General features: G+C 32.8%; 1 protein-coding gene across 1 annotated transcript in view; it reads right to left on the bottom strand.

Moving 5' to 3' along the window:
* LOC134691410 (uncharacterized) overlaps positions 1–16,612 on the bottom strand; it is a 35,398-nt gene that overhangs the window by 7,623 nt on the left and 11,163 nt on the right. Inside the window, exons 3-5 of the mRNA XM_063551939.1 lie at positions 6,493–6,946; positions 5,527–6,302; positions 2,851–2,881 (exon numbers count right to left, since the gene is read on the bottom strand). Of these exons, the coding sequence (XP_063408009.1) occupies positions 2,851–2,881; positions 5,527–6,302; positions 6,493–6,946 (1,261 nt within the window). The remainder of the gene's footprint in view (positions 1–2,850; positions 2,882–5,526; positions 6,303–6,492; positions 6,947–16,612) is intronic.

The following is a 16,612-nucleotide window of genomic DNA, read 5'->3' as shown; positions in this document are numbered from 1 at the left end:
TTTCACATCTTCCCATGTTGCTCATCATTACTGTGAAGTTTCATAAAATTTGGAGCATTTTGATATTTTGGAAATTTTTGGTGTGGTTTCCATGGCAACATAGTAGTTCCAATGAGTGCCAAAAATCATCCAAAAGAAGTATATAGTGGGCACCTACAATGTATCAAAATATAATGATTCTAAGTATAAGCATCTCCAAATAATTAACCAAAACCAAAAAGTGGAATTATTCACATTTGTTCCGTTTCCATGGTAACGGCAGCCATTTTTAATGGTCTTCAGACCCACTGCAACCCGAAATTTTTTGTTCCTCATTATAGTTTACTATAATCAAGAGTCAGGTTTGATTGTCTCCAAAAAAGCTGCCGGACAAAAATCATTGGAAGAATAAGAATAATAATAACAAAGAAACGGAGGAATAACAATATGTCACCCGACATTGTCGATCGGGTGACATAACTAGAATTGCCATTGCAAGCAATAGCGGATGTCACCCTTCCCCCAATTGCCCCTAAGCAGCAGCCATTCCAAAATAGTTGAACAGTGAATGCACATATATTCATTTTTTTGAAAATTTTCAGAACATTCAGAGCGTTTTGAAAAATTTCACATTTCTGCTGTTTCCATGGCAACGGCAGCCATTTTTAAAATTTCAAAAGTCAAAAGTCTGATCTTTACTTGCCAGTTAACAATAATATCAAGTTTCATCAAGTTCAAAGCATTTTGAGAATTTTTGACTTTTTTGCAGTTTCTATGGCAACGGTGGCCATTTTGGAAATTCCAAAGTCAAAAGTCTCATCCAGACTTGCCAGTCTACAATCAAATAAAGTTTCATCAATTTTGGAGCATTTTGAAATTTTTGAAATATTTGATCCTGTATCCATGGTAACAGAGTAGTTCCAATGATTGTCAAAATCATACAAAACCTGTATATAGTGGACAACTATATTGCATAGAAATTTGATGATTCTAAGTTCAAGCATACCAAAGTTATTCACCAAAGCCGGGTGTTTTAGGAGCATTTTGACGTTTTTTCATTGTTTCCATGGAAACGGCAGACATTTTGGAAATTCCAATGCCAAATTCCACATCTACCAAAGTTGCTCATCGTTATGTTAAAGTTTCCAAAAATTTGGAGCATTTTCATATTTTTGAAATTTTTGGGGTAGTATCCATGGCAACGTACTGGTTCCAATGATTGCCAAAATCATCCAAAACCAATGTATGGCTGGCACCTACATTGTATTAAAATATGATGATTCTGAGTTCAAGCATCTCCAAATTATTCACAATAACCAAAAACTGGAATTTTTCACAATTGTTCTGTTACCATGGAAACGGCAGCCATTTTTTATGGTCTTAGACCCACCTGCAACCCGAAATTTTTAGTTCCTCCCTATGGTGAACTATCATTAAGATTGGTTCCATTTTACTCCAAAAAAGCTGACGGACAAAAAAAGGTGGAAGAATAATAATAACTAGAATTGCCATTGCAAGCAATAGCGGATGTCACCCTTCCCCCATTGCCACTAAGCGGTAGCCATTTCAAAATAATAAAACAGTGAATACAGATCTATGAATTGCGATATATCTTTTTGTAAATTTTGAGTTCATTTAGAGGATTGTCAAAAGTTTCACATTTCTTCTGTTTCCATGGCAACGGCAGCCATTTTGGAAATTCCAAAGTCAATAGTCTCATATGTACATGCCAGTTAACAATAATACTAAATTTCATTAAGTTTTGAGCATTTTGAAAATATTTGACATTTCTGCAGTTTCCATGGCAACGGTAGCCATTTTGGAAATTCCAACTTCAAAAATCTCATGCAGACCTGACAGTCAACAATCGTATTAGGTTTCATCAATTTTGGAGCATTTTGAAATTTTGGAAATTTTTGACATTTTGGTTGGTTACTATGGTAACAAAGACTTTTCCAAAATTTTAATGGCAGATACCACATTGGTTCATGGGAGGGAACATACCATCAGAGTTTCAATGGATTTGACCTACCATTTTAAGAGAGTAAATGCCACTTTTTAAGGTTTTTGAAGCATTTTTACCGTTTTTGCATTGTTTCCATGGTAACGGTAGACATTTTCGAAATTCCAATGCCAAATTTCACATCTTCCCATGTTGCTCATCATTACTGTGAAGTTTCATAAAATTTGGAGCATTTTGATATTTTGGAAATTTTTGGTGTGGTTTCCATGGCAACATTGTAGTTCCAATGAGTGCCAAAAATCATCCAAAAGAAGTATATAGTGGGCACCTACAATGTATCAAAATATAATGATTCTAAGTATAAGCATCTCCAAATAATAAACCAAAACCAAAAAGTGGAATTTTTCACATTTGTTCTGTTTCCATGGTAACGGCAGCCATTTTTAATGGTCTTCAGACCCACTGCAACCCGAAATTTTTTGTTCCTCATTATAGTTTACTATAATCAAGAGTCAGGTTTCATTGTCTCCAAAAAAGCTGCCGGACAAAAATCATTGGAAGAATAAGAATAATAATAACAAAGAAACGGAGGAATAACAATATGTCACCCGACATTGTCGATCGGGTGACATAATAACAAAGAAACATAAGAAAAGCAATATGTCACCCGACATTGTCGATCGGGTGACATAATAAGAAAAAAAAGAAACGTAGAATAACAATATGTCACCCAAACTCCGTTTAGGGTGCCATAAAAAAATAAAAAGAAACGTAGAATAACAATACGACACCCCAACCTCGTTGAGGGTGCCATAATAAAGAGTTTACTGACAATTTCGACTGTATTGTCCCTATGTTCTATTTATAGCCATGTAGGTTGACAGATTATGAACGAACAGAATACTAACCTGGACAGTTCTGCTCACACTGTTCTTTCTTCTGTAACAATAAGATATCAAGATATAATTATCTTTAATATATTGAACAATAATCTATGATGCATTTCAGTGACGGCTAATACATACAAAGACTATTGACAACCGTTGTGTTACTCTTTAACTAGAGGCTCTAAAGAGCCTGTGTCGCTCACCTTGGTCTATGTGAATATTTAACAAAGAAAGCAGATGGATTCATGACAAAATTATGTTTTGGTGATGGTGATGTGTTTGTACATCTTACTTTACTGAAAATTCTTGCTGCTTACAATTATCACTATATCTATAATGAATTTGGCCCAGTAGTGTCTGTGGATAATGTTTCCGGTAGTAAAAATTTACAATTTTTATGAAAATTGTTTAAAATTTACTATAAAGGACAATAACTCCTTAGGGTGTCAAATTACCATTTTGATCATGTTGACTTATTTGTAAATCTTACTTTGCTGAACATTATTGCTGTTTACAGTTTATCTCTATCTATAATAATACTCAAGATAATAACCAAAAAACAGCAAAATTTCCTTAAAATTACAAATTCAGGGGCAGCAGCCCAACAACAGGTTCTCTAATTCATCTGAAAATGTCAGGGCAGATAGATCTTGACCTGATAAATAATTTTACAATGTCAGATGTGCTCTAAATGCTTTGGTTTTTGAGTTATAAGCCAAAAGCTGCATTTCACCCCTATGTTCTATTTTTAGCCATGGCGGCCATCTTGGTTGGTTTAGCGGGTCACGCCACAAATTTTTTAAACAAGATACCCCAGAGATGATTGTGGCCAGGTTTGGATTATATTGGCCCTGCAGTTTCAGAGGAGAAGATTTTTGTAAAGGATATATAGAATTTAAGAAAAATGGTTAAAAATTGACTTTAAAGGACAATAACTCCTAAAGGAGTCAACTGACCATTTTGGTCATGTTGTCTTTTTTGTAAATCTTACTTTGCTGTACATTACTGCTGTTTACAGTTTATCTCAATCTATAATAATATTCAAGATAATAATCAAAAACAGCAAAATTTCCTTAAAATTACCAATTCAAGGTCAGCAACCAAACAAATGGTTCTCGGATTCATCTGAAAATTTCAGCGCAGATAAATCTTGACCTGAAAAACAATTTTAATCAATCATATTTGCTCTAAATGCTCTTGTTTTTGAGTTATAAGCTAAAAACTGCGTTTTACCCCTTTTAGCCATGGCGGCAATCTTGGTTGATTTGGTGAGTCACGCCACACATTTTTTAAACTAGATACATCAAAGATGGTTTAGGCCAAGTTTGGATTAATTTGGCCTGGCAGTTTCAAAGGAGAAGATTTTTATAAAAGATATATAAAATTTACGGAAAATGGTTAAACATTTACTTTAAAGGGCTATAACTCCTAAAGGAGTCAACTGACCATTTTGGTCATGTTACTTATTTGTAAATCTTACTTTGCTGAACATTATTGCTGTTTACAGTTTACCTCTATCTATGATAGTATTGAAGATAATAACCAAAAACAGCAAAATTTCCCTAAAATTACCAATTCAGGGGCAGCAACCCAACAACGGGTTGTTAGATCCATCTAAAAATTTCAGGGCAGATAGATCTTGACCTGATAAACAATTTTACCCCATGTTAGATATGCTCTAAATGCTTTGGTTTTGAGTTAAAATCTAAAAACTGCATTTTACCCTTATGTTCTTTTTTTAGCCATGGCGGCCATCTTGGTTGGTTTTGCGGGTCAAGCCACACATTTTTTAAACAAGATACCCCAATGATGATTGTGGCCATGTTTGGTTTAATTGGGCCCAGTAGTTTCAAAGGAGAAGATTTTTGTAAAAGTTAACGACGACAGACGACGAAGACGGACGACAGACGACGGACGCCAAGTGTTGAGAAAAGCTCACTTTGCCTTTCGGCAAGGTAAGCTAAAAAACAAATTTGTTTCTATAAATGTTGCAAAACAACAATAATTTCTATGACATTCTTAATTCATTGCAGTCAACATCATTACATTCATGGGATGCCTTATTACTTTTCGGGAATGGAGAAACCTATGTGTTAGCAAACAATTTGTATCAAGGAAATTTTATAAAGAAACAGAAACTCTATTCTATTCTAGGTGCTGGTAGAATGTTGGTAAATGCAATTTGAAGTTCACCTTTAGGAATAAATGAAGTTATGCTTGAATATAATGTTAACTTAATTCTAAGACACTTAAAACATAAACGCTTCTTTTCAATACGTAACCATGTAAAATACACAACATGTTTCTATACATGCACCACATCAGTCACAGCATAAATGTTAAAAATGTTTGCTATTAAGATGACCCAGTCAACCTTTATATCCTCATGATCCTTATTAGGTTTTTATTCAAACAGGGGTATGCACAAATATAAAAGTTAAAAAACAGTAACTCTGGAGCCGCCCATTGGTTGAAGACCTTATATTGACTGACCTCTATATATCGTTATTGTCTTTAAATATCTTAAATTCATTTGTGTCATTGTCTGCCTGATCATTAACCCACATAAATTAAGTTTGGTCTTATTATACGTTTTTACATTTTCAGAATAGGAACCAAATTTCTGACTTTGTAATATTTTGTTTTGTTATGCCTTCAAATTTTTGAATTTGCTTTATACTTATAGATAGTGCATACCTTATCTTGATTCCAAACAAGCCAGTTTCCATCTCTGTGTGTTAGTTTATGTTCGTCACAAACCCATTCACTTGTCTGCAAAGCTTCCTTCTCACTGATGAAAGAATGCAATTTTGAACATGAGTATTCAATTTGGAAAATTGATTGTTTGCTGCGTTTTGCATGGATTGTAGACTGATAGAAATCTGAAATTCTTTCCATTGTTGTAACCAAGCATTCCTTAACACCTGTAGCTATATCAGGTACGATTAACCCGGAGGAGGTTCTGTGAACGATGTAAAGGAGAATCTTGTTGCCTTCAACGCATACAACTATATCATGTGACTTGTCAAAGGATAAACCAATAAATCCTGAGAACAGGAGTTGTCTCCCTTCATACTGCTTCACGGTCCACATGCTCAGACAAGCACTGATCAGACGATTTGGTAGGGCTGGTGGTATAATAGTGCCTTTAAATAAAAAAGCTAAACATATAGCTCTCTCTGCAGTACATTCTTTGTCCATGAAGCTGGTGTTATTTCTTTCTGTAACCATACAGGGAACAAAAAAGTTTTCCACTGGTAACCGAATTCCTGTAACTGTATCATATCTCCGTTGCTCTGCTAGGATATCTAGATATATCAGGATGTTAAATATAAACTCTTTGTATGGTAAAATTACACTGAAATCTTTTTGCTCCCAAATTAGGTAGAGGTCTTCCCGTCTTATGGTCCCAGATTTTGACATTCTTTTGAAAGTTTCCTGAATTCTCTTTTCCTCTGGCCAAAATACTTTATCTGCAAAATATAAAAAAACATAAAAAACGCTTTAAAAAGAGGATGATGTCATAAAGGCCCCTAACCTTCATAATAAGTATTGACATAAATACCTATTACAGAGGACTTCATAACCTTCATACTAAATAGTGATATTAATACCTATCACAAAGGACTTCATAACCTTCATACTAAGTAGTGATATACATACCTGTCACAAAAGACCTCATAACCTCCACCATGAGTAAGGGGTTGATGATTACGAAATCTTTAAGGTGTGGAGTATCAAAGTAAACAATTTTCCCCAAGGAGTGGTGGAAATTTAGGAAATCTTTGAGTTGGTCTTGGGACAGTACAGACACCTTGCTTATAGCATTCAATTCTTCTACATCCTTCAATGATAAGATTTGTTTTCCTTCTGCCACCAGCTCTGCAATCTCCAGTTCAAGGGGGACACAAGCGTTGGGCATCTTCTCCCCCCAACAAGGATGTTCAAACGTAAGTTCTGTGATGGCTTTCTTCAGGACTTCAATTTCTGTATCTGTGTTATCCCTTGCATTGACAAATATCCGTTGTGTTAGGACAAGATGGTTTCGTCCTTCGTGGTCCTTGAACAATTCCTCTACTCCATTGTACAACTCCTTACGCCTGGACTCCACATCCTCCTTCAAAATGATAATTTACGATATGACATTATCAATTTTTAAATTTATATATTTTCGATGATAGTCGATGATAGTTATAAAGTAAAAAGAGTAAAAAATAGTAAAAGAATTTTACAAACAATGCATGTTTTTTTTTTTTTTATATAATACAGTGGTTTACAAGATAAAAGACAAAACTTGCATTTTACTCCTATGTTCTATTTTAAGCCATGTCGGCAATCTTTTTAAACTAATTACCGTAATGATGGTTGCGGCCAAGTTTGATAAATGTGACCCAGAAGTATTGACTGTTTTGTATATCTGGCCATATTGATCAGTTTTGCTCATTAAAGTTTCTCTTGATCTGTTACTGTTAATTGATAAAAGGCAAAAATGAGAGAAATGTGAAAAAAAACCTCATCATTAAGGGGGATTTTTCCAATAAGGAGTCCACTGTCGTTTCTGGCCATAGTACCTTATTTGTAGATATAAAAAAGAAGATGTGGTATGATTACTAATGAGACAACTCTCTACTAGAGACCAAATGATACAGAAATTAACAACTATAGGTCACCGTACGGCCTTAAAAAATGAGCAAAGCCCATACCACATAGTCAGCTATAGTAGATATCAAAGGTACCAGGATTATAATTTAGTACGCCAGACGGATAAAAGGCCCCAAAATGGCAACGTAAAACAATTCAAACAAGAAAACTAACGGCCTTATTTATGTATAAAAAATGAACGAAAAACAAATATGTAACACATAAACAAACGACAACCACTGAATAACAGGCACCTGACTTGGGATAGGCACATATATACAGAATGTGGCGGGGTTAAACATGATAGTGGGATCCCAACCCTCCCCTAACATGGGACAGTGGTGTAACAGGACAACATAGAGACGAACTATAAAAGTCAGTTGAAAAAGGCTTAACCCATCAGATAATACAAATACTATAAATACAAGTGGACGTAGCCGGATACTTGTACATCCCAACAACATAGAGACACCAAGTACAGATCTGAGAGTACTCAAAGCCACTAACAACTAATAAACCAGATGCTCCGCAGGGCGCAGCTTTATACGACCGCAGAGGTTGAACCCTGAACGGTTGGGGCAAGTATGGACACAACATTCAAGCTGGATTCAGCTATAAATTTTGATTGTGATTAAATAGTTGACACAGCATAGGTTTCTGACACAGAATGAATGTGGTCTAATGAACTTAAAATTATTTTTTTTCCCTTTGAGCAATTCACTATGCTGTTGAATATTAATCCTCTCAAAAAATTGTTTGAAGAAATTTTCTTTTTATTTATGAAATCTGAAATGAGAAAATTTGAACCCCCCAATTTTTTTTTCACATCTCCCTTTCCCTTATTCCAAAACTGATCTCAATTCAAATTTTTTATGGAGTTTGCAACAATAACTGCATATTTAAATACATCATAAAATATTAAAATGTAAAAAAAGTGCTTGTTAATATCACCAAGGAAAAATGAGGTATTTTTCCTTGGCAATATTTTTGAATAGTTTTGTATAAATAAATCGTCCTGAATATGCATGAAATAATTGCCACTGGACGTTAAGCAACCAACAATCAATCTATAAATAAATCTATATTTTCTTTATTTCTTTAAGGATGAATTAAAGTGTTAGAATGTCAACATGTCAAAACTAAGTAAAGGCTAAATGCAAATAATTCACATTTCAAAGAGAATATAATTAGACTGTCTTTCTTAATTCTGGATTAGGGATTAAGGTATACTTGAGGTAAAGCTATTTAATATAGCACCTTCAAAATCTTACAATAAGACTATAATTAGCTATTTCCTATTTAAGATAAAATACAATAGAAGTGTTATATTTTTGTTACATAATTTTATACTTTAACTATACATTGTAGTTGATAAAAAGGTATCTAAGGGACCACATTTTAATAGCAAGGTTTTAAATAATTACCCTCCCCTTTTCGGGAGTTAGGTATTTTGATTGGTCAATTTACTATGATATACATGAAATGATTATTGAAATTTGGGAGATGTGTTTTAGAAAGAGACTTGGATAGATAAACTTTATGAAATTTAGAGATTGGATAATTTTAGGTTTTGTCACATCATGGTGACTTAATTAGTTGCATATTCGTATAACTTGTGTTGTAAATATGAATGCTTATCTTTTCGAGAATAATTAATATACCATCATTGAACTTAGTGTTTTATTGTGTTGTAAATATGAATGCTTATCTTTTCGAGAATAATTAATATACCATCATTGAACTTAGTGTTTTATTGACTTCTTGTGCGTTATATGAAGAAAACCAGACAATGCGTTACCTATGCTCTACCATCATTATTTAGAGTTAGTTCCCCTACAAAATAATATGATCAGAACTGGGTCGCAGAATGTCAGCTAGTTCCCCCACTTATTGACATGCGATCCGGTCCGGTCATAGAGTGGTTCGAGGACCCGGCTTCGTTTCTCGTGAAGAAGATGCTTGCTGAACTTTAAGGACTAGTGCCATAATATAGAAGACCTCCAGGACAGGAAACCGTATAGGAATTTAGCTATTTACTTATTCCTTGGTAACTGCAGAGGGTGAGTACAGCCTACTATTAAATCACCTGTGACACTTTTATATATAATAATTATTTATTTTATTCAACATATAATTAGGTCAAATAAGTGATAAGGCTTATATTTCTCATCCCTCCTGAAGTCTAATATTATATTATTAAAATGGCAAAGTCTTTTGAGTTCAAAAACAACTTCATGGCTAATATAGAAACAGCTATTGTAAATTATTCTAACAGGTTCAGATTAAAATTAATTGAAAATTATGCAAGGGTTAATGGCAATGATCCAAGTCTGTACTAGTACCTTACCAAAACTGGGTAGGTTATAGGTTCTGCTTTAATCGAGCTTTTGTTCTTAAAAAGACATGCTTGTATAAGTTTTTAAGAATCTATTTACTTATCTCAGCACTGTTCATGCTCTTGTCCTAGACAAAGACCAAGAAATTCATTTTTTTTTATCCCCATAGTATTGCAATTTTGTTGTTGTTGTTGTTGTTCATATCATTCAACACTAAGATACAAGTAATAAGAAATAAATTAGGATTGACAATGATTGTTTAATGTGATAACAAATATTTTAGGAACAAATTTTATACTGTAGAGTAAGGGTTGATCTCGTCAACCAAACCTTACTTCTTACAGGCAGTTTAGTATGGAAGTGACGACTCCATGCTGAATTATTATCAAATTCAGGAAATTTATTTTCATTGATTTCTTAAGATTAGGATACATCATTGTTGTTTTTGGTTTTTGAAGTATTATAATATACCAGTATATTTAATCAGTCAGTTATTAAAGTTGAACAATTAGTTTTAACCCTATATTACTTAAGTAAGGTGTTAGTTACCCTCAAGGGTTTGTACTTTATAGTTTTTAATAAATTCAAAGATCAACTAAAGAATAATATTAATGCTATGTACATGTAGATACTAAACGTTACTTCATTAATGAAAACTCTGTTCATTGCTGTTCAAAGAGCTAAGAATATAAATAGTATTTCCAGTTTAAGATTATATTAATATTTCAAGTACTTAAGGCCAAAAAAATATTGTCACAAGGTGATTTAAGTAAGCTGTGTCTCATAATACTCAGTAGTATGGAAGAAGTTTCATAACATTTGTACACTAATACAGTTAAGACTATTTCAGAGGATTCTAGTACAGAAAAGAACCAGAATACAAGATATTTCCAAAGTTAATTGCAGATCAGCAATCAAGTTTCTGTGCTTTGCTCGTGGGAAAAAGATTATATTGAGCCTCATTCTAGTGTCGGTTCATTAGGCTTGTCAAATATTATATAAAAGAAAAATCCATTAGGTTATGGATTTCATGTTACATTTCGGAATATGTAACATTTCATTGTGTGTCTTTTTTGAAATTTCCATGTGGATATGGATTTCAAAAGTTTTACATTCGTTGATGTAAAACATCAGTGGATCAGGTGAATCTCCATTTGGATATGGAATTCACAGTTTACATCCGTCATATGTAAACTTCTTTAGTTTCATGCGGATTGAAACTACAAAGGTCAGGAAAACCATATATTAGCTATGAATCGCCATGCAAATATGGGATCCCAATTTACATACATCTAGCCTATGTAAAATCAGTTTCATGCAGATTGAAACTTCAAACCAGGCGACTGGTTGGTGTGGAGCAAAAATTTTCGGATATGAATCGCCATGCAGAAATGGGATTCAGAAGTTTCATGTGGATTGAGACTTCAAACCAGGCCACTAGTTTATGCCTATAAAACATCCTGCAGGTACCACTCTCTTCTGAGAGGAAGGTTTGTTTATGTTTCCAGAAGATTTTGTCGTGTTCGCGCAACAGAGTAGATATGTACCAAAAGAAATCAGACCAATAGACAATTGCCAAAAGATTCGTATCAATAGATTCATATCAAAAGATTCATATCAAAAGAAGCAAATCATAAGACTGTGTAAAAATAACTATTCATTTCATTAATAATGTGATTTATGTCAAAGGATTCATATCAATAGAAGCCAAAACCAAAAGATTTGTATCAATAGAAGCCAAAACCAAAAGATTTGTATCAATAGAAGCCAAAACCAAAAGACTGTGTTCGGATTACTATACATTTTTTGTACAATGACTTTAATAATGATATTCATGTGCATAATTCAGAATGTGTTTACTTTCAATTATAATATATTTTCAACTATTGTAAAACAATTTGCTTTGCCATGCAATGATATAATTTTAAGTTAAATAAGGTGTGTTGCCATGTAGTCTATATATTATGTACATATATATATGAAAAAAAAATTTTTTATTGTTATTTCTTCTTTCTTTAAGAAAAAAATAAATCTTTTTTTGGAAGAAGGGAGAGTATATCACCAAGGAAAAATGAGGTATTTTTCCTTGGCAATATTTTTGAATAGTTTTGTATAAATAAATCTATATTTTCTTTATTTCTTTAAGGATGATAATGTCAACATGTCAAAACTAAGTAAAGGCTAAATGCAAATAATTCACATTTCAAAGAGAATATAATTAGACTGTCTTTCTTAATTCTGGATTAGGGATTAAGGTAAACTTGAGGTAAAGCTATTAGCACCTTCAAAATGTTACAATAAGACTATAATTAGCTATTTCCTATTTAAAATAAAATACAATAGAAGTGTTATATTTTTGTTACATAATTTTATACTTTAACTATACATTGTAATTGATAAAAAGGTATCTAAGGGACCATATTTTTAATAGCAAGGTTTTAAAAAATTACCCTCCCCTTTTTGGGAGTTAGGTATTTTGATTGGTCAATTTACGATGATATACATGAAATGATTATTGAAATTTGGGAGATGTGGATAGATTAACTTTATGTAATTTAGAGATTGGATAATTTTAGGTTTTGTCACATCATGGTGACTTAGTTGCATATTCGTATAACTTGTGTTGTAAATATGAATGCTTATCTTTTAGAGAATAATTAATATACCATCATTGAACTTAGTGTTTTATTGACTTCTTGTGCGTTATATGAGAACCAGACAATGCGTTACCTATGCTCTACCATCATTATTTAGAGTTAGTTCCCCTACAAAATAATATGATCAGAACTGGGTCGCAGAATGTCAGCTAGTTCCCCCACTTATTGACATGCGATCCAGTCCAGTCATATTATCACTGAATGGTAAAGATTATTTTAATTTATCAGTTGGTAGTAAAAGTGAAAATACATTGTATATTGTATAAAACAATGATTTAAGTTGATTCAACTACTATTCTGGACAAAGAAAGATAACTCCAATCGAAAATTTCTTGCTGTTGCACAATATTGTGCAATTAAATATTTCTTGCTATTGCACAATACTGTGCAATTGAAAATACTTGCTATTGCACAATACTGTGCAATTTGAAGATTTCTTGCTATTGCACAATACTGTACAATTGAATATTTCTTGCTATTGCTGAATACTTTGCAATTGAAAATTTCTTGCTATTGCACAATACTTAATATAATAATTTTTAATCCTGATTTGGATCCAACTTGAAAACTGGGCCCATAATCAAAATCTAAGTACATGTTTAGATTCAGCATATCAAAGAAGCCCAAGAATTTAATTTTTGTTAAAATCAAACTTAGTTTAATTTTGGACCCTATCGACCTTAATGTTGACCAATTTGAAAACAAACCAAAAATTAAGAATCTACAATCACAGTTAGATTTGGCATATCAAAGAACCCCAATTATTCAATTTTTGATGAAATCAAACAAAGTTTAATTATGCCATATGGACACCGATTTGGACCAACTTGAAAACTGGGTCAATAATAAAAAATCTAAGTACATTTTTAGATATAGCATATCAAAGAACCCCTGCAAGATTTAATCTATTTTTTGTTAAAATCAAACTAAGTTTAATTTTGGACCCTTTGGACCTCAATGTAGACCAATTTGAAAACGGGACCAAAAATTAAGAATCTACATACACAGTTAGATTCGGCATATCAAAGAACCCCAATTATTCAATTTTTGATGAAATCTAGCAAAGTTTAGTTTTGGACCCTTTGGGCCCCTTATTCCCAAACTGTTTGGACCAAAATTCCCAAAATCAATCCCAACCTTCCTTTTATGGTCATAAACCTTGTGTTTAAATTTCATAGATTTCTATTTACTTATACTAAAGTTATGGTGCGAAAACCAAGAAAAATACTTATTTGGGCCCCTTTTTGGACCCTAATTCCTAAACTGTTGGGATCTCAACTCCCAAAATCAATCCCAACCTTTCTTTTGTGTTCATAAACCTTGTGTTTAAATTTCATTGATTTCTATTCACCTATACTAAAGTTATTGTGCAAAAACTAAGAATAATGCTTATTTGGGCCCTTTTTTGGCCCCTTATTCCTAAACAGTTTAAACCAAAACTCCAAAAATCAATCCCAAACTGCCTTTTATTGTCATAAACCTTGTGTTTAAATTTCATAGATTTCTATTTACTTATACTAAAGTTATGGTGCGAAAACCAAGAAAAATGCTTATTTGGGCCCCTTTTTGGCCCCTAATTCCTAAACTGTTGGGATCTCAACTCTTAAAATCAATCCCAACCTTTCTTTTGTGTTCATAAACCTTGTATTTAAATTTCATTGATTTCTATTCACTTACACTAAAGTTATTGTGCAAAAACCAAGAATAATGCTTATTTGGGCCCTTTTTTGGCCCCTAATTCCTAAACAGTTAGAACCAAAACTCCCAAAATCAACCCCAAACTGCCTTTTATAGTCATATACCTTGTGTCAAAATTTCATAGATTTCTATTTACTTAAACTAAAGTTATAGTGCGAAAACCAAGAAAATGCTTATTTGGGCCCTTTTTGGCCCCTAATTCCTAAACTGGTGGGACCAAAACTTACAAAATCAATCCCAACCTTCCTTTTAAGGTCATAAACATTGTGTTTAAATTTCATACATTTCTATTCACTTAAACTAAAGTTATAGTGCGAAAACCAAAAGTATTCGGACGACGACGACGACGCCAACGTGATACCAATATACGACCAAAAAATTAAAATGTTTGCGGTCGTATAAAGATCATGCATCTAAGACTAAATTATCAATCAATACACATCCAACATCCAATGGATTTAGTTTGAAGACGTCATAAACAGTCAGAGAAAAACAGGACCTTGTGCAATGCCAAGATACAGGCATCGACAGACTGTAGATCCATGAATGTGCATATGTATATAAAATAATATTTAGTTTGCTTTTAATTTACTGATAAAAAAATCAATATTAATACCAATAAAAACAATATTCAATGATCTAATTACGGTGTTGAATTGGTAACCTTTTAGAATAAGTTTATTCAAAAGGATCGATAAGTTTACCAGGATCGTTTCTATATTTCCGGGCACAGTAAACAACATTTCAGTAAAAATGAGGATGTGCTATCCCGTTTGAAATAAGTTTTCTACAGGTTCAACCAAACTTTAGAACCAAATCTTTATATCTTTGGAAGAATGTAGTTAAGGTTTTAAGTAATTTGTGGTAACAAAATCCCCGACTTGATAATTTACCAGAAAAACATTGATTACGTTCGTTAAAATAAACAAGAGGCTCTCAAGAGCCTGAAACGCTCACCTAAATTCTTTTGGTTAAATCTCTCATCAATGATTATTTTGGCTTTTCAATTTATTTAAATGTTTTTCGGAATGTCCTATTTTCTTCAAAAGCAAAAAAAAAATCATTTTCTCCTATAGTTCTATTTTAGCCATAGAAGCTATGTTTCTTGACATACAAGAAAATGAAATATAAAATTTATACTAGATACTATGAAACTTATTTAGCCTAAGTTTGGCTGAAATTGATACAGCAGTTTCGAAGGAGAAGATTTTTTAAAGTAAGTCAACATGATGAACAAATTGTGAAAAAAGTCTTTAAAGGGCAATAACTACTTAAGGGGTCAATTGACAATTCTGGTCAGATAGACTTATCTGTAGATCTTACTTTGCTGAACAGTATTGCTCACTTTACAACTTATCTCTATCTATAATAATATTCAAGATAATAACCAAAAACAGCAAAATTTCCTTATAATTATCAATTCAGGGGCAGCAACCCAACAACAGGTTGTCTGATTCATCTGAAAATTTCAGGGCAGATAGATCTTGACATGAAAAACAATGTAACCCCATTTCAGATTTTCTCTAAATGCTTTGGTTTTTGAGTTATAAGCCAAAAACTGCATTTGACCCCTATGTTCTATTTTAGCAATGGCGACCATGTTTGTTGATAGATCAAAACTTCGGATACAATTTATAAACTAGATACCCTAAGGAACATTCAGTTAAAGTTTGGAAGTATTTGGCCCAGTAGTTTCAGGAGAAGATTTTTGTAACAGATTACTAAGATTTACGAAAAATGGTTAAAAATTGACTATAAAGGGCAATAACTCCTAAAGGGGTCAACTGACCATTTCGGTCATGTTGACTTATTTGTAAATCTTACTTTGCTGAACATTATTGCTATTTACAGTTTATCTCTATCTATAATAATATTCAAGATAATATCCAAAAACAGCAAAATGTTGTCGGCTATGTTTGACATGGGGTGGCAATTTTGAAGCGACAAAAAAGTAACAAGGTAAGTTCAAGCAGCAAAATTTCTAATTTTAAGAACTCTCTGTACCATATAATGTATTGCACGGAAGAAACCGCAACGTAATCCATTTCCTGAAAACAGAAGCAGTCGTTTTCAGTGCTCAGTTATCTCAAACACCTTGCCCTAGTTTTCCGTGTTGCAGATTTTGAGGCTTTATATGCGAATTTCGGTATAGAAAACTACTTTACACAACTACCCTCCGTATTTTTTATATAGAATTGTATTCCTCTCATGGACTTCTATCAAATACCAGTTTCTTAGTTAAATTAATTTGTTTTAAAATTATTATTCATCAAAATATAAAGTGTCGCTCGGGGTGTCAGATTTTGCATGTCAAGAGGTAAAGGCTTGTCATAAAAAAGGATACATTTTCTTATAAATCGGTCTCTGTCTGATACTTTTTAATTCAAACACACCTACACTGTTATGATAAATTACAAACCTAAGGTATGTCATTTGGTCCATATTTTTATA

This window comes from Mytilus trossulus, chromosome 11 (genome assembly GCF_036588685.1).
Source record: "Mytilus trossulus isolate FHL-02 chromosome 11, PNRI_Mtr1.1.1.hap1, whole genome shotgun sequence".
NCBI classification, from domain to species: Eukaryota; Metazoa; Mollusca; class Bivalvia; order Mytilida; family Mytilidae; genus Mytilus; species Mytilus trossulus.
The sequence above is the reverse complement of the archived record's forward strand: the minus strand, read 5'-3'. Positions and strand labels throughout refer to the sequence as shown.